Source organism: Trifolium pratense, linkage group LG2, assembly GCF_020283565.1.
Source record: "Trifolium pratense cultivar HEN17-A07 linkage group LG2, ARS_RC_1.1, whole genome shotgun sequence".
Taxonomy (NCBI): domain Eukaryota; kingdom Viridiplantae; phylum Streptophyta; class Magnoliopsida; order Fabales; family Fabaceae; genus Trifolium; species Trifolium pratense.
Window position 1 is genome coordinate 37,479,436 of NC_060060.1, and position 24,022 is coordinate 37,503,457.

Sequence of the window (24,022 nt, forward strand, 5' to 3'; positions counted from 1 at the left end):
ACAAGTGGTAGATACTTGAGCCCCTTTTAACTATTTGGTCCTGGATTCGATCCTCGGGCGGTGTGTATGGAGAAACTTTTGTTGCGAGAGGTCAACCCCTTAAATGAAACTAAGTTACCTAGAGGGGATTAATCTTTGCAGTTGCGCGCGGAGGGTACCTTTAATTTTTGAATAAAGACGTTTTCTCTGCCGACCCTCAGGGTTTCTTTTATACCCCATAAAATCGTATTTTGCCCCTCGTATTTTGAAAAAATTTGGCCAACTTATTTCGGTTTCTACAAACCGAAATTGTTAAACATGGAAAAAAAAATCGGTTTATATAAACCGAAATACCATAAGTGTTAAGAAAAGAAGAAAGGTTTATGTGAAAATTCGTGTAGAGCTACCTGTGGTAAATTTAGCATATCTCTCTGTATATAAGTCGTATGATAATGATTTTCAATCTAGTGTAAAGAAGATAAAATTTATTACAGGATTGATACTGGAATTGTTAAATTTCATTAAGTATAGTATGAGAAAATGTACCTACAAGTTTGAGAAAAGTTTATGCTTTGTTTATGTACCAGTACCCATTATTTGGTAAAACTGAACCAATTGGATAGTTAACCCTCAAAACAAAAATTATATTTGTAATTTTGACACCCTAAGCTTTCCAACGAGTGATCGTTTACTCAAATCGGACATCGTTTAGTATTTCAAATAAATTGTGGAAGTTGAGGGTCTGATGCTGAATTTATGCAGGACATCTGAAAACGCAGACGAAACGCAAAATTTGGACACAAAATTTCGATTTTTATTAACCGAAATTTTTTAAAATGACAAAAAAATTCGGTTTGTACAAACCGAAGTACCCCAAGAGCAAAAACAAAAATTCAGGATTAGAAAAGAAAGGCGGGGTCGGGAGAGAAAACATCTAAAAAAACTTATATTTTAAAAACATATTTTTTTAGGGATTTAAAAAACATTAAAAAAATATCGATTTAATTTAACAATAAGCCGGACTGAAGTCTTGTTCTATTTATTTAAGATATAAGATGGCGAATACATCCAATTACAATTACAAATCCAATACCAATATCGTACGGATTCTCTCTAGAAGGTGAAACTTTGTTTGTTGAAAAAGACAAAGTCACAATCACACGTCTACTCGTGTTAATCTAAAAATTCAGCTGAAAGGTGAGACAAAACCATAATTCAGAGAGAGAGATCAACAACACTACCCAAAAAAAATAAAAAAAAATGTACGTAGATCACGCATTCTCGATTTCCGATGAGGACATGATGATGGAAACATCCTATACCGCCAACAACAAACCACCGATCAAGGAGATCGCACTCGCCGTTGCTCTTCTCGTCTTCGGAACCCTAGGTATCATCATCGGTTCTCTCATGGCTTATAATCATGTCGGCGGCGACACTGCTCACGGTAACTTACGATCTTTTCCCTGCAGATTATTCTTTGCCTCATTCACAAAATAGGGCTTACAGTTTTTCTATTTTGACAATTCTTTCAAAAAATTATTTTTTGTGTTGTGATTTTATTATTAGAATTAGAAATAAAATAAACTGGGACTTGTTTGGAATGGAAGAAATAACTATTTGTTCTGAGCATATGAAAAAATTCTGATTATAATTCTTTAGGTGGTCTTGGAGAAGGTATATAAGTAGAGGTTAGCTGGAGAGTTTATTCGATTAGAATAAGTATCACCCTCTTATCAATTTACTCTCTAAAGTATATAAAAACCTTCAATTTAGTCATGCTATTAAGATTTTAGGGACTAATATGATGGGTTTTCATATAGTTTAGGGACTAAATCGACGGATTTCACATACTTTAGGGACTACTTATTACTTAAATATACTTTTGGGACTAAATTCGAGAGAGAGAGAGTGTGATATTTTAGGGACTAAATTGATGATTTACTTCTTAGTGTATGTTTGGTATTATAGTGAGTGTGCCAGAATCACAGTGACTCAACGTTATGCAAAATCACGGTGGGTCACCGTGATTCTAATATATCAAATGTGATACCAAACATAGGCTTAAACTGCTTATAGTATCTGACTTAATTTCAATGTTGTTTAACTTTGTTTTACAAGTGTTAGTAGAAAAATTTATACATGTAGTGTAGCCCTTTATGAGTAACATGAGAACAATGTCAAATTTTCGGTAGATAATTCACCGGACCCGAGTTAGTATATGATTAATAGTAATTATTCTTGGTTTTGTTGTTGTTTTTGAACTTTTTATGTTGAATTATCAATAGGTCTTTTCTTTGCTATACTGGGATCAATCTTGTTCATACCGGGTTTCTACTATACGCGGATTGCATATTATGCTTACAAGGGATACAAAGGGTTCTCTTTCTCTAACATACCACCTGTATAGTATTATCAAGTAGCATCCTTGTGTATAGATCTTCTATGATTCCACTTTTGTTTTGCCATACGTCTAATGTATATTTACATTGACTACAAATGCTCTGAACAAATATATTTACAGCTGCTAAGGTTTGTTATTGCTCTATAGAATGAAGAATCAATCTTCCTGCTTTGAAATATTTTTACTGTTTTCATTACCTGATTGTGATAGCCCAATTTGCTTTATAAGGTAATTTCTTTTATGCAATCCACCCCATCTTCCTTTTCCCTATAGCAAATGCTGTAAAAAATAGTATAAAGAAGCATGATTTCTAGCATCTTTTTCCTTTCTTCTTTGCTTATTTGATTTTTTAACTGTTAATATTCAAGAAATTCATCAACTATGGGTCAAGTGCAACATCATGTCTTCGAATTGAACACACAAAAGCCTGCATACTACTACTGCCATTGCATATTGACACGCCGAGAATGTGCATAATATTCCTTGGTGTAAGGATGAAATGTGCACATTTTATCAAGGAAGTTTATCAACAGGTTTAGATGCAGGAGTATTATGCACATGACTCATAGTTGAAGGCAGATTATTTAATTTTAGCCTTTTCACTTTGATTTGTACTTTTCTTTTTGTCTCGACCCTCTTGTTCCAAAGGGAAAGGAGGCCTTGGTAATTCGGAATTCATACGGGATGTTAGTAAAGTATGACCAATAATTGCTCCGGTCAAGATTCAAATTTCATACTATCTGGTCTTTTGATCTGCACTTATAACACTGGCGGAAGTCAGTTAATACAAATTTCATACTATCACCCTCTCCCCCTTGTAGTTCTATTCGTTTGTCCACTCTCCCAATGACTAGCATCAAAATTATGTCTTGCTTTAAAGGGTTTAAAGGGGTAATAGTATGCTGTTTTCTTCCATTTGATTAAAGGGTAGTTATGTACACTTCCTGTTCAAATACATATGCAATCCACTCATTTATGGTTCGTGCAATATCTGATTATGCTCCAGTTAGAGACAAAGGCTATGTGCATCCTGCCACCTCACCTGTAGTCAGGGCCCTTGTGCTGTGCACTCCCTGCAAGTAGTACCTGCATGGACCCTGAATCCTATTTTCCATGAAAATTGAAAAAGTATTCTACCTAATGACGTGCGGTGGAATTTTACACCTATGTTTTCTGCTATCCCCCCCCCCCCCCCCGGTACTAGGTGCACATTTATGCTTAGCAGGAGTGTGATGCACAGGTAATAGAGGTAAACTATATAGACGAAATTACAATCTGTGTTTGTAGAAAGCTAACTATTTTGGAACATTAACTTTGATACCTGTTTCAATTATGTTGAAACTGTTGAGGAAACAGAAATTAATCTTGCAGAAAGTAACCTTAGATAACTTGAAAAACAAATAGTGATGCAATGCTTTACTCTGGCACTGTATCAATAGAATATGAAACCTGCTCATATCATCATGTTGAGGGAACAACACAAGTAAACTTGTACCAAAACGGTGTGCAATATATGGAGGTGTCTATTAGTCACTAGCTGGTCATCCACTCTGCTTTGATCAATTTCATACATGGCCACAAAGCATGAGCCAAACATATCACATAGCTGACCAATACGAAGATATACCCGAATCATATGATGTTCAAATTAAAATTGGATGCAACTAGGACGAGATCAGATTGGCACAAGTATAAACAAGATATTATATTGTTATTGCATAGTACTGCAATGTAAAAAGTGTAAAATTACCTCTAGTTTTTGAATATAAGCAAAAATAAAATAAAATTAGATTCATCGAATCAAATATGTATCCGGACAATAGTTTAGATACATGTTTTATTCAATGAACCTAAAAAATTGTTTTCTTGTTTGTATTCAAAATCGGAGGAAATATATAACAAGGTCGAATAGTATAACTTAAATTTCATTCAAGTGTTAACCAATTGCAAGAACAAAAGTAATACAAGGAGGAAAGTCCTCGATTCAAATAGAATCAATTGAAAATAAAGCAAAATGAATGATTAAAAATCTGAAAAGTTATTAGTCACCATGTCAAAGTAATAATTATCACCGGTGGACAGTCTCAAAGTATCAATTGAAAATAAAGCAAAATTGGTTAAGAGTGAAGTCTTGGGATTTTGGACAATGCTCTTCTCAAAGTTTCAGATTTGAAATTTTCTGGTGTCATTCTATGTTAGGTCAATCCATATAAAACGAGGCTTTAGCTTTAAATGGATATCCCCGCAAGTGAACTGTCAGATTGATCCCTCTCAAATTAGTCGATTTTTAGACGGGATACCGAGTCTTAAAAAAAAAAAAAAAGTTAACAGTGAGTTACAACGTTGTTGGTTATTCTCACATGAATGATGAATTCACTAAGAATTTTGTGTATCATATCTCAAAAATAAATTTGTCAATAATCATAATTGGATAGACCTAATTACTAAAGAGGTTTAATTGTATTTTTGATCTCTAAATTTCATAATTTTGCAATTTTGGTCCCTCAAGTCTAAAATGTGTGATTAAGTCCAGGAACGTGTGGTAAGGTAAAAGAAGAGAGCATTTGCAAGAAGAATGAAGAAGCATGCAGTTGTATCTAGCAGCGTTAAGAAGATGATGAAGAAGAAGAAGAAAAGAAAACGCTCTTATTCATCCAACTCTCAACAGGTCTCCGATCTCAACACCCTATTCGCTTTGTTACTCGCATCACTCTCTAACCAAACCCCTCTTCCCTCCTTCATCAACAACTGCTTATTCAAAATTCACCATTCTCTTCTCCTCTCCAAATCCTCCGTCACACCTATCCTCGCCTTACTTCCATCTCTCCTCTCTTCCACACACTCCCAAATCGCACGCCGCGCCGCAGACATCATCGGGGCAGCCTCACTCGTTTCGCTCGAAATCAACGAGGAAATCGCCACCGATTCCGAAACCGTTAAGGGATTAATCTCGCTGTTGAATAATCCCAATAGAAAGGTTCAGTTCTCTGCTTGCAATGCTGTCTTGGATTTGTCTACCACTGCTGCAGCTCAACAGCAACTTCTCAAATTCTCTGCCTTGCACAAACTAATGTAAGCTATAACCTATTGCATTCACTTTTAGTACCTAATTTGCATTTATTTATTTATTTCAATTTTAACTTATCTATTTGCATAACAATTTGTTAGAATCTATTTGGATTTTGGAAGAACTTATGAAAAACTACTTATGGACATTTCATGAAATGTTTTCAGCTTATTTTCATAATCTTTTTGGCATAGTTTATGAAAACGACTTGTAGCTTATGTGAAAATAGTTTAACTTTATTTTGGCTATTGTTTGGATAAATAACTTAATTAAGGGATTGTAGTATAAGGGTATGTTTGGATTCAACTTATTTTCGAGCTTATGATGCAAATAAATAAAGTTTTATGTTAATTTATAAGTTGTTACTAACAAAAATTGTATTTTTATAAGTTGTTTTCTCATAAACTACTTTGAAAAGTTTATAATAATGCATAAAAGCTTATTTATTTGCATAAGTTGTTTTCCATAAGCTAAAAAATAAGCCAGTCCAAACGGGCCCTGAATGTTTATCATATAAGTGCTTACGTATAAGCTATTGCCATAACAAAAGATAAAATAAATTCAAACTTTTTTCTATGTACTCTATAAAGTGTTTTCATAAGCTATCATATAGAGCTTATATAAATATAAATAACCTAATAACAACTTATGGACATGTCATAAGCTGTTTCCATAAGCTTTCCCAAACAATCTCAGAAGTGCTTATATTGTACTAGTTGATAAGCTCAAATATGTCAATCCAAATAACTTTTGTTATGAAAAAGCTTATACATAAACAGTTAAAAGATAAGTGTTTAATTAAGTTATGCTATAAGTGCTTAAGTAAGTTGTTTATTTAGACAGGGTCCTAACCTGCAATCCTTTTATTTCTAACATGTTCTTTAAATTTATCACTATATCGGAAAAAATAAACGATAAAAGTAAAATCTTACACTTGAACATTTGTTGTTTTGAATATATATTGAAAATTTCCTTAGGTTTGTGTTTCTTCAGATTTTTAAGCGTGTGGAATCTGTATGTTTATGGTCTGAGGGAAATGAAAATTTTCACTCGCTTAAGATCGGGATTAGGGAAGATGAACTCTCGGTGGCTTTACTCAGTGCAATTATTGTTCTTATAAATGCCTGTGATCTTGAGCAACTTCATGATATTCCGACAAGCCTTTCTGAAGCATCCCTGAATCTTCTAAAAGTGATAAGGGCAAATGCTAGTCATCATTTGGTAATCAGAGGTGCTGTGAAATCTAATGAAGAAGGACACCTTTGTAAGAGTAACATTGGAGTTAGTGATCTTGCCGAAAGCATCTTTAGGCTTTCCATTAATTCTTCACAACTTACTAACTCTTTGCCACTTGAAGTGGTACAAAGAGGTCTTTTTGGTACGAGCGATACCAGTTTTGAAGATTTTATGTCAAATTATTGGGAAGTTTTGCCTTTTCTTTTAACAAGGACAACGGAGGATCACAATGTGAATGATATGTTTAGCCCATTCATACAATCTTTGAACTGGAATGGGGGCGTTCCTTCCCTCCTTCATTCAATTCTTCAAGGTCTTGTGTCTTGTTTTCCTATTGCTTCAGAGGAGCAAAACATCCTTAATTTTCTAATTGAGGTGAAAGATAGACTTGGTTGTCCTATAATTTACCAGCAAGATATACGAGTTGTAAAAACTGAAAGCCAATCGAGAAAGGAAATACATTACTTTCGGGACTTTCATTCAGACTGCCTTAAGGAACCTCTGTATTTAACTACCGAAGATGTCTTAAAGTGTGAGCAAGCATATAAAGAGGGTTATACTCTTGCCCTGCGTGGTCTGGAGTTTCGTTATCAGAGCATTGCTGCTATTGCCGATACATTAGCACTTATGTTTGGCCAACCTTCAGTAGGTGCCAATTTGTACTTAACACCACCTAATTCTCAGGGGTTGGCTTGTCACTTTGATGATCACTGTGTATTTGTCTGCCAGATTTTTGGCTCCAAGAAGTGGACGGTATTTTCTCGACCCGGTCAGATGTTACCTCGCCTATATGATAGTCTTTGTGGTGCTGGTGTTGACTGTTCAAAAGCTGGTAAAAGAGAGTTTTTTCTCAAGGAGGGGGACGTATTGTATATTCCCAGAGGTTTTCCACATGAGGCTTATACAAATTATGGTGTCGAATCTGTTGATGATGGTTCTCCTGGATTTTCATTGCACCTTACACTCAGTATTGAGGTTGAACCTTTGTTTGAGTAAGTAAATGTTACTGAAACTATTTTTTTATTGGTTACAACAAGCTTTAGTTATGATGATTTGGGTTATAGAAGTTCCCATTGTTATTTTTCAATTACAATTTTGTTAAGTTTACCATGGACCCTTTTCTTTTGCTTTTTCTTTTTTGTCCTTTTTTCCTTCTTCATATAAAATTTAAGTTCTATTAATTATACTTTTTGGTATGCAATGAAAATGACAATGTTTGACTAGATGATGGTTGCTGTAAGTTCAAATCTGAATCTGCCACTTTCTCTCTTATTCTGTTACATGAATGCAGTTTCAGTTACATAGTTTTTCACGTTTCAGTTTCATAAACTTTAGACTTTCTTCAACTATGCCATAATTGCATGTGTATGTATTATTCATAAGTAGAACAGAACTCTAAAGCAAATATTTTAAATGACAAGGGAGCTATAGGTAGACAAATAATGAGATGTATCTACGTGTTATGTGAATTTCATTCTCTCTCAGGATGTTGGGTGCAAGTATCCAAATCAATTGTATAGAAATTTGAATGAGTATTCTGGCCTTTCCTTTCTATCATGTGATAGGCAAAGTAGTCATTGAAATGTAAAGACTGCGAGGTGCAAAGATAAACGAATAGACAAGTAATTTACAACATTTTAAGTCGATCTGAACCTTTCAAGAAGGAATAATTCCTTGATGAAGATTAATGGATAAACCCTGTGTAAATAAATTAGCAAAAGCTCAGTTCACAGCTGATTTTTTAGAATTTGTGGGTCCTTTCATTTCACGTAATATTCATTTACGTTGGAATTAGTCCCCGTAATATTCATTTTCGTTCTTCTGTAGCTCGTATCGGAGGGACTAAAATCAACTCATCCACATATTATAAGGGATCAATTTCAATGTAAACAAATATTTCATGGACTAAAAAAAAAAGATAAAAGTGATATATTTGTAAGGATTAAAAACAAATAATTTTATTTTACAGGGACTAAAAACAATAAGTGATATATTTGTTGGGAACAAAAACATATTTAAGTATTTTCAATTTTTCTTCTCAGTGTAAAAATAAAAGACCTCGTGAAAACAAAATTCTACGTTGCTCAGTTGACAATCCTTACTAGCACACTGTCGTTGGTAAACAGTCTTATATTGAACTGATGTTTACATCTTGATGTTTTCTTTCCTATCCAGCCAAAGCTGGTCTTCCTTATCTAATTACACTAGTAGGTTCATCAGTCTTCTTATGATGGCCATAATCATGGGCGGACCTCTTGTTCCTTATAAATTATTTCTCAGATTTTTCATTGATTCCAAGAATTATGAATACATTGATTTTTATTTTGTATATAGCTGCTATAGCATTATATCGACTGATTACAAAATCATTTGATAGATGTTTTTTGAATCAGAAAACTGAAACTATGCATGTGGAGTGACCCACACTAAAATCAATTATTAAAAATTAGACTAGTGTGTCTGCAGAACACCGGGCCAAGCTTTCAGAGACCCATGTCTTTGGAAAGCTGATTCATGGACCTGTTTATATAGTATTTAATCTACCTCAATTATTACCCTATTGATAAGGATGTGTATAATAATATTAACCTTTCATCCTCCTGCTGGTTTGTCCTCAAGCCCGCATGAAGAGAGTGAAACTTTGACTATGTTTGCTTATGAGAGATATGCTATGACTAAGGTTTTTTTTATTTGGAAAGATTATTTAACCATTAGTTTACTTTTTGTTATTCTGTTTGAATTTTGTTTTCCTTGAATTGTATTTGATTGCTAGAGTTATGTTATATTCGAATTCAAATTGATAATTATACTTGCAAATGAGTGAGGTGATTGAAAAGATTTTGAACACTACACGGGTGTACACTTTGTTAATGGAGCAACTGCATCACTTCAAATGAAAAGTTGTACTTGCTACTTAATGTTCACAATATTGTAGCACATGTTAAGAAACCTTGTTATCTCTCTGGTGATTTAGATATCCAAGTTTTACTCATTCTATATCTCTCTAAACACAGGTGGGAAGGAGTAGCTCATTTTGCTCTTCATTGCTGGAGTGAAAACTGGAAAAGACCATGTTATGATTCCATTAACTCTCTGTCTCAAAAACTTGTTTTTGTGTCTGTGAATCTTTTACATGTTGCGATTGGGATAATTAGCACTTGCGATCCTAGTTTTCGGAAAGCATGTTTGACTGCTGCAGTATCATTGCCACCAGATGTTTATCATAAGCTTATTCAGAATCAGAGAAAAACTTTTCTCCACTTGATTGATAAAATATGTAATGAATCTAGCTTCTCGGAAGTGCTGAGTAATGTAGAGGTTGCAATTCAGAAAAATAAAGATCCATTTGAACAATTCCAATGGATTTGGGTTCATCATATGGAAAAAGAAGCCAAAAGTTCTTTCAACACAGAAAAATCTTTCAATATTGAAGATTTACACACTCTGTGTGGCAAGCACAAGGACAAGTTAGAAGCTGCTTTTCTGAATGTGAAGTCTAGGTTTTGTAGTGAGGTGGTATTTGAGGATGTTGTAACTAGTCACAGGATGCTTCTTCAGAAGTATAAAAATACAAGAAGGCAATATATTAATGGAATGATTTCACTTCATAATAAATTGTAATGCTGCTGTTTTAATTTATTTCAGTTTTCCCTGCTGTTTTAACTTATTTCAGTTTTCCCTGCTTTTGCATGGAATTGCTGAATCATATTCACCTACTGGAATGCTTGACATGAGTAGCGTCTTAGTGACAAACTCATCAGTTTTTGTATGTTTGATGTTTCTGTGAACTATATATAGCTTACAAGTTATGTGCGGATGTATAGGTCAAACTAGATGAGCAAAATAAATCACGTAATCAGTTACAGTATATAAACAAAACTATTTCTTTCTCTCGCCAAGCACACAGTGCATTACATTTATATATTTGTAAGAACTACAATACATGTCTGCATAAATCTTTCACATATTAAAATTAAATCTGCAGCCTATGGTTTTGGATGCTTAGGAGTTGGATGAGTTGTTACTCCATGGTAATCTGTATGATAGACAAGATCATGAGGACTGTAACTGTTGCCAGTAATTTCTAGTGTTGTGAAGTCTGCATTAGCAGGGGCACTTTCCATTCCCTCGTCTGCTACCTGCATTTTATACACTCATGTTAAGAAATGGAAACAATAAGGAAAGATGGGCATGACAGACCTCAATTTCCTTTAGTCAAGGAAAGCACTTGAAAGGATATCTACTGATGAATGAAGATCATACGACTTGTATTCTGATTTTACTAAATCAGCTTTAAAGTACAGAATATAAGTCATTTGATCTTTATCAAATGTTTGAGATCCACTACTGTTTGTGTGCAGCAAATCAAAGATGTATGAAGGCACGGAGGAGAATGAAAAGTCTTGCAGAGGAAATTTGCTTTACGGTAAGTTTCATCCTATTATTTATCTTTCCACAATTTACTCTTTAAGATGATTAATTGGAGATAAACATACCTGTATTTCATGATATTTGTGATCATGGCCAGGAGCTGTCATGCTCAACTTCCTTGCTGGTGTAAAATCTAGAGAATAGCTATAGCTTGTGTGTTGGGAGATGGAATACAAAGAGAGTGTGAGAAGGCAGCATAGAAGAAAGATTGAAGAACTCATCATGTGATGAAAATCAGTTTTGCTACCCATAGGGGAAGTTGTTGATCACTTCAAACATTATATAGAAGAAGCACATGGAAAGTGCATCAGAAGGAAGTGATGGAGGGAGAGAGAGAAAAGAAATAAGGTGGATACAATTATTGATCAAGGAGCTGGTAAACATGTTTTGACATGCGTACCCACAGTTCTAGTGGTTATGTTGGACTGTTCTCTCTCTCTCTCTCTCTCTCTCTCTCTCTCTCTCTCTCTCTCTCTCTCTCTCTCTCTCTCTCTCATGATATTATTTTGGTTACATATCTCTCTCATATGATATGATTATAGTGAAAGAGGTATATTCACATTCCAAATGAAACCATACTGCTACATCATCAACTCATGTCTTGTCCTCAACAATAAAGACTGGTTTATGATATATCATCCTTTGGCTGCTATATCTCTGTTACATATCTTACCCTCTCTCAATATCTTTGTATATTTTGTTTGTATCTTCAAACTTTTTCTCTAGACTCAGATCCTCTAATCCTTTAAACTATTACATACCTCAATTATATTTCATTTTCAAGGAGATGGGAATCATGTTTTGACATACTTGCACTTACAAACTCAATTCTATTTGGTGTAGAAAGGAATACTTCGTTTTGACGATTGATTTAGTTTTATCTAAAGCATACAACAGGATGTCACTAGTGAAGTGGCTGCAAAGTTTTTAACTTGGAATCAAAATCTAATTGTATCCACTTACATCTATTAGTTCTGCAGCCGTTGTTTAGTATTCGAGTTTTTGATATGTCGAGAACCAAACTAACCCGAGGTCATGCCGGTGAATGATTTCAATCATTAAGGGGATTCATGCTTATCAATGCAAACAAAGCATGATCTTCAATCGACAGTTATGTATGTCTAAATTGTGGAGCAAGATTGGATAAGGTTTATGTCTTGAAGTTTTGAACACTGAAAGGGAATGAGATGAGAGTGACAAGACATCTCATATGTTATTAGTAACAACATGAACCAAATGACATGAGAACACTTCCACAAATTTGATGGATACGATACAAATTAAAGTCAAATTAAAATGGAAGCTTTGAACAAATGCATGATAAGGAAACAGAAACCACCCTGTTTTGACCACTTTTCCCCTTCAAATTTATGACATTCCATCACTTTTTTGTGAACAGATAAATTGATTCTAAAATGGTAAGAGTTGGTCAAAATAGTTGTTTATTTTTTAGTTGATAGATACATCTCAATATTGTGATACATAGGACCGTTCATTATTAACTATTAACTGAACCGAATCACAGAACAGAACCATCGAACTGAATCAGAAATAACCGAATCATACTATAAGTTTACGAACCGAACCATTAATCTTAAGTCAGTTCTCTAACTGTGAACCGAACCGTAAATAACCGAACCGAACTGTGGATAACCGAACCGAAAACTCAAAACTTAAAAGTTGCTCTCTAATTGTTATTCATTTTTTTTTAATTGTGCTTAAAAGTTCGGTTCGGTTAACCGGTTGACTGAACCATACATACAGTTATGTTGTGTTTAACCGTTCGGTTCAGTTAACCGATTAACAGAACTATAAGTACAGTTCGGTTCAGTTTTATAAACCTTAACAATTTGGTCTGATTATTTGAACTATTGTTATGGTTCAATTCAATTCTTTGCCCGAACTGAACCATTAACTATTTTTTACAAAGACTATGATCTGATAAGTTAAATTGACGTGTTATATTTTACGTTGATCTCCCACATCAATATCATCTCATAAGTGACTAATGTATATATAAAGTGGTAAGAGTTTGTCAACAATTTCTTTTTCTTTTTTTTTTTAACAGGATTTGTCAACAATTTCAATTATATATGGATTAATTTATTGGTAAATTAGTCCCTTAGATGTCTAAACTTTATAAGCAAATTTAATTAAGATCAACGTGGAGGGTCACACACACTTTCGGTTAATGGATCACAACATAGACTATAACAGGAAAACTTAATGGATGATCATTTTGACCAATGCTTCATAATTTAAGCGGTTCTTTTTTGACGAGTTTAAGAGATACCAAGTAATGATGAACACCTTTCCACCCGGATGTTTTCTCTTTATACTCTACTAGCGGGCCAGCCTGCCTGTGTCTAACTTATGTACCCAAAAAAAAAGATACGCTTTATGTTATGGTGAGTTTGTTAATAAAAGATTTTTGTTGCTACTAAAAAAAAGCAAGGGTAATGTTGGTATTATGAAAATTCTACCCCAAAACTCATGTATTCTTTTTATATATTATAGTATAGAATAGATATAGATGAAAAAACCATAAAAAAAAAAAAAAGAGGAAGTTAAGGGCAATTATGGAATAATTAAAAAACCATAAAGGAAGTTAAGGGCAAAATGGACCAAAAAAAATCCAGCCCAAACTCCCTTATCCCCTTTATATATTGTTATAGATGTATCTTTTATATTTCAAATATTCCAATTTTGTCCTTGATAAAAATTTCGGTTCGCAGAAGCCGAAGTTTTTTCTAGTTCAAATTCAGGAAAAATTCGGTTAACAAAAACTGAAATTTTTATTGAAGGGCAAAAAAGTAAATTCCAGAAGAAGAAAAAAACCATGGGGGCCTAAAGAGAAAACATCTTCCACCCCATTTCAAGATTGAAAAATGAAACAGAAACATTAAGGATAAGATGTTTTCTCTCCCGACCCCCCTTGAATTTCCGTTTTTGCCCTTGGGGATACTTCGGTTTGTACGAACCGATTTTTTTTGTCATGATCAAAAAATTCGGTTAATAAAAACCGAAATTTTGTATTCCAAATTTTTTTTTCCAGATTTTCTGCATAAATTCAGCATCAGACCCTCAACTTCCATAATTTATTTGAAATACTAAACGATGTTCGATTTGAGTAAACGACCACTCGTTGGAAAGCTTAGGGTGTCAAGATTACAAATATAATTTTTGTTTTGAGGGTTAACTATCAAATTGGTTCAGTTTGACCAAATAATGGGTACTGGTACAGAAACAGAGCAAAACCTTTTCTCAAACTTGTAGGTAGATCTTCGCATACTATACTTAATGAAATTTAACAATTCCGGTGTCAATCATGTAGTAAATTTTGTCTTCTTTACACTAGATTAAAAATCATTAGCATACAACTTATATTTTGAGAGATATGCTAAATTTACCGCAGGTAGCTCTACACGAATTTTCACATAAATCTTTCTTCTTTTCTTAACATTTATGTTATTTCGGTTTATATAAATCGTTTTTTTTTCCATGTTTAAAAATTTCGGTTTGTATAAACCGAAATAAGTTGACCAATTTTTTTCAAACCGCAAAAGGTAAAATAAGATTTTTAGGGGATATAAAAGAAAGACGGGGTCGGGAGAGAAAACATCAACATCAAGACATCAATTGCACAATTTGGGTCTACACCACATGGATCTAATTAGCAGTTGATTACCTAACATGGTCTGAGGATGGAAAAGTAGCAACAATACACGAGCCCTCATGGCCCAAAGTGTGCTAATCAACTACCAAAGAGAGTTTCTTTTGTCGCCGTACGAATTTCTTATGCATCCTAATTTTATTTATATGTTACTTAAGTAGCGGATGTTATAAAATGAAAAATTTGAGGAAAAAACGTCGTCCACTACTTAACGAATGGTGTTTAAAAAAATGATAGGGTGACAAAATAAACTCTCAAATATCATGAGTCCGGTCTATCTTATTTCCGTAGGCAAGGGTTATAAATTATAGCAACATTACTTTAGGATTCTAACAGTAATAACAGGTCTACCGTAAAAAAAAAGTAATAACAGGTCTAAAATATTTTTTGATAATTTTAGATTTACTATTAATTCATTTTTTCTTATAACAATACATATCATGTTAAGACTATATATATATATATATATATATATATATATATATATATATATATATATATATATGGGGTTTTCTAACTTAGACCCTAGTTAGGTCTAAGTTAGCAAGGTGCACCTTTTGAGTTGGACAAAAATACCCATTTTTTTTTTTTTTTGAAACAATAGAGCAACTGGGGCATGTATGTAATTTGCATCATAAAAATACCTTTTTTTTTTTTTTTTGAAACAATAGAACAACTATTACATTTTTTAAATTTCTTCCAAATTTCGACCTCATTTTACGTGCGAATCGAACGCCGATTTCAAAAACTAATACCGGAAACCTTTGTAAAATTGAAAAACGATCAAAATCCATATAAGGAACGTCGAGTTTCGTTGAGTATTGAGGGAGATCGAACCGGGTCAAAAACCGGGTCGCACGACCCGTTTCTGCATAAAACGGGTGGGAGGGACGATGAACAGTGCGCGTCGCCCACGCCCACTCTCACCGGCGGCGCGTGGGGGCGCGTGCGGCCTCAGGGAGGCTCTATTTTTTTTTTAGTTTTTGATAATAAAATAGTAGATAATATTCTGGAAATTTTGGTATATTGTATGAAAATTTTGGAGACCCGAAACTATTTTTAGTTAATTAAATGAGTAAAAAGGTAATTAAAAATATTATAATTCTATAAAAAATTTCCAAAATTTTATGTAAAGTACTATGAATTATTTAGAACCCTCTTGTGTACCTCACTCTCCCTAGTTCAAGTCATGAAATTATTTTCACAAATTCCGCTGATTATTTAAAACCATTTAACAAATAATAATAATAATTTCATAGATTTGTACTCTGAAACCAATTGTTTTTTTATTTGTTTCTAATAAAATATTAGATAATATTCTGGAACTTTTGGTATATTTTATAAAATTTTTTGAGACCTGAAACTATTTTTCGTTAATTAAATGAGATAAAACGGTAATTAAAAACTATTGTTTGCTTCTGAAACCATTTAGCTGGAAGAATGGTTTCAGAGAGTTATACTGTGAAACCATTCTAGCAGTAAAATGGTTTTAGAAGCAAACAATTAAAAATTAACTCCCCTGAAACCATTCTATCAGTGAAATGGTTTCAAAGTACAACGCTCTGAAACCATTGTACCAGCTAAATGGTTTCAGAATGGTTTCAGAAGCAAACAATTAAGAAATTACTCACTGAAACCATTCTACCAGTAAAATGGTTTCAGAGAGTTATACTGTGAAACCATTCTACCAGCTAAATGGTTTCACAGTATTATATAAAGATAATTAAAGGTAGTGAAAAATTGAGTTTTTTTTTTTGTGTCCAAATCAAACGAACCAAGTCTCTATTTGTAGACAAAAAAAAATTATGAATTTTGGTATAAAAATAAAAAAATAAAAAATTAATTTACAACGAAATAATTGAGTTTAAAGTATTAAATGAAAAAAAAAACACGCCAACCACCCAGCAGTTGACACGTGTCCTGCTTTTTTAAAATGAAATTTTCTCTCTCCAGGCGCAGATCTAGTGTGGTGCACGCGCTGGCTTATCATGGAGATGGATGATCTGGACTGTCTGATTGATCCGACAGCCATGATGAGATCATCTCTTGGCCGTCTGATGGAATCAACGGTCTGTAACGGTGGTCCTGCGGTAGGCGCGAGACACTGGATCAGCGCCAATATGTTTTTTTTTTTTTTTTTTTTAAAAAGAAAGGGTATTTTTGTCCAACTCAAAAGGTGCACCTTGCTAATTTAGACCCAACTGGGTCTAAATTAGCAGCCCCCTATATATATATATATATATATATATATATATATATATATATATATATATATAAATAAGACTACTAGAAAATGTTAAAAGAATATGTTAAGGAGTTTCAATTTATCTCAGTCACAGCATAGAATTAGTTTGACAAGTTAGGTTCAAATAGTACTTTATTGGAGAACGGACTTGTTAAATATATAAGATGAATTATCTCATTAAAATTGAATTTTTTCCGTACGTAAGAGTAAGTTAAAGATGAATCTCCGATCTTTTAAAGAGCCAAAATCTCTTTTTATTTGAACTAATTCATTATTAGTTTAATATCGTCAATCTAGTCGCTATAAATACAACATATATATAGAGGTATATTTGATTAAAACTTTGCAATTTGGAAGACCATTTTAAGACCGAAACATGCACTCAAAAACTATTAATTTTTCTTACTCAACTAGTTAGCTGATGGGCAGCTTATGCGCCATGCATAAATAGTCCAGATTGCTTAGCGCGCCCTCCAGATTTCTAGCGCCCTCCAGATTTTTTATTTTTTTTAAAATTTTTTGATTAATTGAATTTTAGTTTATTGATTAGGGATAATTTTCAGATTATTATGCATGGTTAAATGTTTTAGTAGTTAATTTTAAACTAAAATCACGCCAAAACCATTTTGTTGTGGAATGATTTCAAATATATGTACTCCAAAACCATTAGATGTACTTAATCATGTCAAAATTATTTTGTTGTGGAATGGTTTTAGAGTGTTGTACTCCAAAACCATTAGATGTACTTAAGTTTTTATGTTAATTGTGATAAATTAAACTATAATTACAGTACATGTTTTAGTATGTAATTTTAAATTAAAATATGACTATATAATCATCCAACACAATTAATTTAAAATGGATTCTTATAGTATGTAATTCAAAGGATCAAAAGTAATTACTTAATTGGAAATGGGGGGCGCGCTAGAAATCTGGGGGAGGAAAAAAATTTGGGAGACGAAAAAAAAAATGCGGGGTGCGCAAAAAAATCTTGGGGCGCGCTAAGCATATGAGAGGCGCATTAAGCAATTTTCATTATTTATGCATGGTACATAAGGAAAAAACTTATGCACCATAACCACTTCCGTTAGCCGATGGTTGGAAAATATTAAACTTGTGAACGTAGACTTGAAATGCATTTTTTAGGAGTTAGTGGTGGCGGCGGCAGATATAAGTGACGAAGAGCTTGGTAATACCATATAGTGACAAAAGTATAGTATCAGTATGTACTAGCTATTTTTTTTTGTTGAAGGAATTGAAAGAAATGGTATTAGTATAGTACCATTGGTAGCTCGGCACTATATGTTTTGGTAGTTAATAGTTATAATATAGGTGGCTGTGCCGCCAGATGCAAACACACCATGCTGCCTTTATAGGTTTTAACATGTGCATGTTGTAAAGCCATTGCCAATTTCACTGTATCATGATTACAAAATGTTTACTATTTTTCTCGAATGATCATCATAATCATGACAAACATTTAGTTGGAAGTGTTTTAACATTAAATTCAATACAAAGTATATATCGTCATATAATTCTCTTATTTGTCTTTTCACATCCAATTACCCATTCTTCTGATTTGCATTTTCATGTATCTAGTTATCCTTACAAATATTTTTAGAATCGAGAGTTTGATGTATTGGTATTTCAAGTATGAGTTGAGTCACACATCGAATGAAATAGTGAATGTTGAATAATTTATAAGTTAGAGAACTCATAAACCTAACACCTTAAGTTTTTGGGTTAAAGTGTGGTGTCTCGTTCACTTGTGTAGTTGTTCAATGCCTGATGTGACGATCCCCCGAACCCCCTCATAACCCAACAGTGGTATCATAGTCGATGCTTGTTGATCCGGCTCCTTGTGTCGATTTTGGGTTAAAGTGTGGTGTTCAACTTACATGTGTAGTTGTTCAAGGCCCAATGTGATGACCCTCAAACCCCTCGGCCAAGAAGTTCACAAATACCTCTTTGCAATACTCCTTCAAAAAAAGGTAGGAATAAACATGTGTGTCTAATTTTTGGCCAAGAAGTTCACAAACACTTCTTTGCAATACTCCTAATAATTGCTGTACTTGACAAGTTACACTAAATTTTTGGCCAACACATGTGTGTCTAAAGATATAAAAATGACATCCCAAAGAAAGTTATGCATGTATTTGAAGCATATGTAAGCTCTTTGCAATGAATTGTGTGTTCTCCAAAGATATCCAGAAGACACACCTTACAATACATAGGGTAAACTTACAGTGCAATACTCTACCAGTAACATATGCTGAGTTAACCCATCAATAAAGATATCAATAAGAAAATCCAAACAACCCAAAAACTATTTTTTTGCCCTTAGAGAGGTAAAAATAATTTTATTAATTTGTTTAATATGTGTAAATAGTCAATCATAAAATAAAAAAGAAAAATTCATCGATAGAATATATGAATGCAGTATTATAATTAGAGGTGAAAATAGATTAAGTTGAACTAGACTTTGAAAGGTTTGAAGCAATCTGGCACATATCGTGCCCAACACAATTAAGTTTGATGCATTAATATAAATTATAAATATGACTGATTTAATAGCAGAAATTTGACAGAAGGTGGTCCACATATTATGGATGAGACATTGATATCATCTTAAAATTAAATTCAATCTAATTTAACCTTACAAAATCGACTTATAATTAAGATAAAAATTTCTCTACTTATAAATTCATGTTCAGACTATTTCACGACTAAATTCTTAAAAAGAAAGTGAAATCTCTCGCACTAGCTAGCTCCTTGTTTGGCCGTAACAGGTAGGAATAAACATTTCATATTCTTGTCGACCTGTCTGTTTGTTGATGGACATGTGTGTTGCAAGTAGCTGCATATATAATTATATTATTATGATTATGATTATGATCAAGGCAGTTGCAGCTTCATTGGGGATCAGTCTCCTTCAATTCCACCCTCTCTTTTATATATTGAGAACAAATAAATAAATCGCTTTGAATGTTAGTTAATACTACCATGCAACAGTTTGCCTTTGCCTTAGGTAATTCTAGTATAGTACCATTAATTTCATTTCATCACATTTTAGCCGTTTCTTGAATAATTGGCTACTATTGACAATTAGAAACTCTAAAATTAATTGATTAGTTTGGTCCAACCTCAATAATTACAAATTGTATAACAGCGCATGCTAACTAAATTAGCCCAAATATAACTGTACGGCCAGTTTGTGTTTTGGGAGAACAATTTTTTTTTTCATCCTCTGGTTATTAGGGGAATGGGCCCTAGTAGTCCAGAGTTCGGGACGAGTTCTGACATCAAGTGGTTTCAGTCTCCTCCCAAATGCAGCTGTGGGTGTGGTTCCTTCCTATCAAGTTCAACGTCAATCACCATTGAACCAATTAACAGAACAATCTTATTTTGTGGACAGAAATATCTAGTAAAATGAATGGCAAAGATGTTTCCTGTAAGTAAGATTAGCTAATAGTTTAAGAACGTAATGAATGTTTTCAGTTTGGGTCTATATCCACTAATCAGTTGCTAGATCATATGTATCATTGTCACGAAATTCACGCCACTCTATTTTTCTAAAATGCCCTCGACTAAATATTATTCATAGTACAAGTACCACCGAATTCAATAGGGAAATACTTTTAACTATTTGGTAAATTAATACAGTAAATAGTTTTTGTTTATAACAAAAATAATTGTTGATTCTTTTTGTCTAATAGTCTGGTGACTAGAACCACAATGCAATGTCCTTGCCAACTGAGCTAAGCTCGCGAGACATAATTTTCAAATTTTTACTTGACCAAAATAAAATAAAATGAAAAATAATCGTCAAATATTTAAAAAATATAAATAATGTTTTCAATTTCTTTTTTAAGCAATTATGTTTTATTTATTTAATTATCTTTTCAAATTTTAAATTATACTATTAACTATTCTTTTTGTCATTTGTATTTTTTTTAAACAATTAACGTTGATAATTAGTTTTGTTAGTTTTATTAACGGTGGGAATCGAACTTCTGATCACTTTATCTTTTCGGTCATTAACTCATTCATTATTTTTAGTTTGTCGGGGCAACCTTTCGTTAAAAAAATATAGTTAAAATAATATGTGTAAATAGTACACAGCAGTTAAATATATTATTCAATTTGAGATGAAGGGAGTAAAATTGAAGTACTACTTTGCTCATTTGGCCGATCCTAAGGTAAGACATGACGTATTTGAGTACTAGTATGAAACAACGAATAATCATGATAAGAAATGTTATGGATATGAAAATAATTATAAATAAAAAAAAATAAAAAAAAGTTTTCAAATATAATACTAGTATCTTTCATCGTTAAGAAAAGTTTTCCAAACGGGGTCATAAGTCAAGTCTAACGCATGGTTTTACTTTCTCTTCCCCCATTTTAATAATATCATTATTAATAATTATAGTTGCATATATATAACCACTCCATTATATGTATCTAATGTAATGTAACACCAATATTATTATTTTTTCTTCTTTTGTTTGTGATGAAAACAACAAGTTGGCCAATAATAACTGATTGAGATTAAATGATATCCAAGATGAAGACTAAACCCCAACAATAAAATCTGTATTAAATCCACCTATCTCTTCCCACTTTCCCAATAATATTTATTTGACTAAACCATAGTATCATTTTCCCAAATACATACCACTAAGAGATATACAATTTGATCAATTCCTTATTTTCTTAGTTTCTCTTCTCAACAAACAACTAGCTAGAGAGCCATGGAAGAAAGTGATCATGAAGAATGCAACACAGGTTTATGTCTTGGATTGGGAGGAGGACACGTGGCAAAAAAGGAGAAGAAGCAAAAATTAGTGAACAAACCTTTGATGGCTTGTTTTGACCTAGCTTTTGAGATTTCTCCTAAAGGAGAAGCCATGAACATATACAATAATCATAGCAACATCAAGAAGGGTGAAAGATTGAGCTTGGAGAGACAACAAAATTATCCGAATGTAACGTATAGCACCGATTCTGAAAACAACAACAACAATAACAATAACAACAACGATAGTAGAAAGAAACTGAGGCTCACAAAGGAACAATCAACCATCCTTGAGAACACCTTCAAGCTCCACAACACTCTTAATCCGGTATTCATTCATTCATATCAAACCTTCTCTTTTTATTATAAATTTCTAGAATCTTGCTCTTTTTAGCTTTTTCTTTATATTATATATAGCGGTTACACATATAAAATTATCTTCACAATTCTTAATATTGGGGAAAATTACTTTCAAATATATGGCTGATGCACTCTCAAATTGCATTATATTGTAATTCTGGAAACATAAAATATATAACAACCTCTAATATGAATTTGATTCAAAGTGAATATTATTATTTTTAATAAATTTTAATAAAATATTATATCTGTTTTCATTATTTTACTAATTAAAAATAGTTGAAGTTCATCGTTAGACCAATTTTGAGATGTCTATATTAAACAAACCCAAAATTAAAATTGTTGTGTCGTGACCCAGGTTGCGGCCATGAACTTTTGCTTAAAACCCCTGCATGCGCTCGCTATGGTCTATTCATTCATTTTGTACAATTTAATTTATTTTTTTCATCAAAGAGTGAAAAAGTGTTTATGCATTAGTTTTGGTTTGATGATATATATGCAGGTCCAGAAACAATCACTTGCTGACCAATTGAATTTAAAGACTAGACAAATCGAAGTTTGGTTTCAAAATAGGAGAGCAAGGTACGTTAATTTGTGATTCCAATTCTTTGATCTTATAAAAATAAGTTGTTAATTCTTGTAAAAGAAATACTAGTAACTAATTAAGTTGTTAATTACGTACTTATTTATCTATTAATTAATCATTAATTTTTCTTTATACTTTCTGGGTTTTGTAACTCTATATATCAACCATTTAATTTAATTTAACTATTTTGTTGACTACATAGGAGTATATACATATCGATTACTACTATTTAATTTTCATAAATTTAGTCAAAAAAATAAATTAATTTTCATAAATTAAGTTGACTATATAGTAGTAGCTAGTATATATATAACGTAAAATTTCGTAAATATATAACAGGACGAAGCTGAAGCAGACAGAAGTGGATTATGAATTGTTGAAAAAACATTGTCAAAATCTAAGTGATGAGAATAGAAGATTGAAGAAGGAATTGCAGGAACTCAAACTTGTACAATCTCCATTATGCCCTCAACGTACTCCATCAAAACCCAAAATGTGCTCTTCTTGCGACCACAAATTGTTCAAGCTCAATGAACTAGAGAACAACAATTAATTCATAGTTAATTATAAATTGGAATTAGAGGTGGAAAATTGATAATTACATGTTTGATTACTTCTTAATCAATACAAAGCTATAGCAAATAATCACAAGAAAAGAAAACACGTGCATGTCCTAGTCCTCACATTAGGTATATGGAATTTGGGACGTTGTTTAGACACGTGTAGCTTAATTGTTAATTTTTTTTATAATTGTTATCTTATTGACATATAATATCACAACAAAATATTAACTCACTATTTATTTTAATTTTTTTTTTGTAAAGAAATTGTTTTGTTAATTATTTGATTCAATATTGAAGCTATATGTGCCATACATATTTATAGAGTGTAGATAAGGAATAAGTGTTTGAATGGTTGAAACTCAAAGAGATAAATCAAACAATAATTCTTTATAAGTTAGTCCACTTACTAATTAGTAACTAGGGTTAAAGTTTGGAATAATGAATCTTAGCTATATAGATAGGATTTTGTCAACGATATGATTCAATTAATCCTATCCTATATATGTATCACTATATATATTATTCTTATTATAAAAACTTGGTTCTTGATATCTTTCTTTATCATTAAATCATTAGTAATGTATGGTGTGTGTGGTCCTAAGGAAGTCCTACTCAAAGTTCTTATAAATTTCTTGTTCACGTGCTTTAACGCATAATGAGTAAAAAAAAAATTAATAATA

At 32.6% G+C, this 24,022-nt stretch overlaps 4 protein-coding genes across 4 annotated transcripts; 3 read left to right on the top strand and 1 right to left on the bottom strand.

Moving 5' to 3' along the window:
- The first annotated feature begins 1,061 nt into the window (after window positions 1–1,061).
- Window positions 1,062–2,629, top strand: LOC123906067 (transmembrane protein 230-like). Its single transcript, XM_045955914.1, has 2 exons — window positions 1,062–1,426; window positions 2,268–2,629. Exons 1-2 carry the CDS (start codon window positions 1,240–1,242, stop codon window positions 2,387–2,389), a joined length of 309 nt encoding a protein of 102 aa, XP_045811870.1. The 5' UTR covers window positions 1,062–1,239; the 3' UTR covers window positions 2,390–2,629.
- Window positions 2,630–4,867: 2,238 nt separating this feature from the next.
- Window positions 4,868–10,325, top strand: LOC123906068. Its single transcript, XM_045955915.1, has 3 exons — window positions 4,868–5,455; window positions 6,428–7,678; window positions 9,701–10,325. Exons 1-3 carry the CDS (start codon window positions 4,959–4,961, stop codon window positions 10,305–10,307), a joined length of 2,355 nt encoding a protein of 784 aa, XP_045811871.1. The 5' UTR covers window positions 4,868–4,958; the 3' UTR covers window positions 10,308–10,325.
- Window positions 10,326–10,530: 205 nt separating this feature from the next.
- LOC123906069 lies at window positions 10,531–11,569 on the bottom strand. Its single transcript, XM_045955916.1, has 2 exons — window positions 11,183–11,569; window positions 10,531–10,825 (listed from the first exon to the last, which is right to left on the bottom strand). Exons 1-2 carry the CDS (start codon window positions 11,366–11,368, stop codon window positions 10,673–10,675), a joined length of 339 nt encoding a protein of 112 aa, XP_045811872.1. The 5' UTR covers window positions 11,369–11,569; the 3' UTR covers window positions 10,531–10,672.
- Window positions 11,570–21,506: 9,937 nt separating this feature from the next.
- LOC123906070 (homeobox-leucine zipper protein HAT22-like) lies at window positions 21,507–23,587 on the top strand. Its single transcript, XM_045955917.1, has 3 exons — window positions 21,507–22,161; window positions 22,696–22,775; window positions 23,119–23,587. The coding sequence occupies exons 1-3, from the start codon at window positions 21,790–21,792 to the stop codon at window positions 23,330–23,332; spliced, it is 666 nt and encodes a 221-aa protein (XP_045811873.1). The 5' UTR covers window positions 21,507–21,789; the 3' UTR covers window positions 23,333–23,587.
- The last annotated feature ends 435 nt before the right edge of the window (window positions 23,588–24,022 follow it).

Bases quoted from the DNA above. Each gene is read 5' to 3' on its own strand.
- LOC123906069 (XM_045955916.1), bottom strand. From the start codon at position 11,368: ATGGGTAGCAAAACTGATTTTCATCACATGATGAGTTCTTCAATCTTT. The intron at 10,826-11,182 runs GTATGTTTATCT...TATAAAATGCAG, and splicing joins ACAAATATCATGAAATACAG to GTAGCAGACGAGGGAATGGA.
- LOC123906067 (XM_045955914.1), top strand. From the start codon at position 1,240: ATGTACGTAGATCACGCATTCTCGATTTCCGATGAGGACATGATGATG. The intron at 1,427-2,267 runs GTAACTTACGAT...AATTATCAATAG, and splicing joins CGGCGGCGACACTGCTCACG to GTCTTTTCTTTGCTATACTG.
- LOC123906070 (XM_045955917.1), top strand. From the start codon at position 21,790: ATGGAAGAAAGTGATCATGAAGAATGCAACACAGGTTTATGTCTTGGA. The intron at 22,162-22,695 runs GTATTCATTCAT...ATATATATGCAG, and splicing joins TCCACAACACTCTTAATCCG to GTCCAGAAACAATCACTTGC. The intron at 22,776-23,118 runs GTACGTTAATTT...AATATATAACAG, and splicing joins TTTCAAAATAGGAGAGCAAG to GACGAAGCTGAAGCAGACAG.
- LOC123906068 (XM_045955915.1), top strand. From the start codon at position 4,959: ATGAAGAAGCATGCAGTTGTATCTAGCAGCGTTAAGAAGATGATGAAG. The intron at 5,456-6,427 runs GTAAGCTATAAC...AAATTTCCTTAG, and splicing joins TCTGCCTTGCACAAACTAAT to GTTTGTGTTTCTTCAGATTT. The intron at 7,679-9,700 runs GTAAGTAAATGT...CTCTAAACACAG, and splicing joins GAGGTTGAACCTTTGTTTGA to GTGGGAAGGAGTAGCTCATT.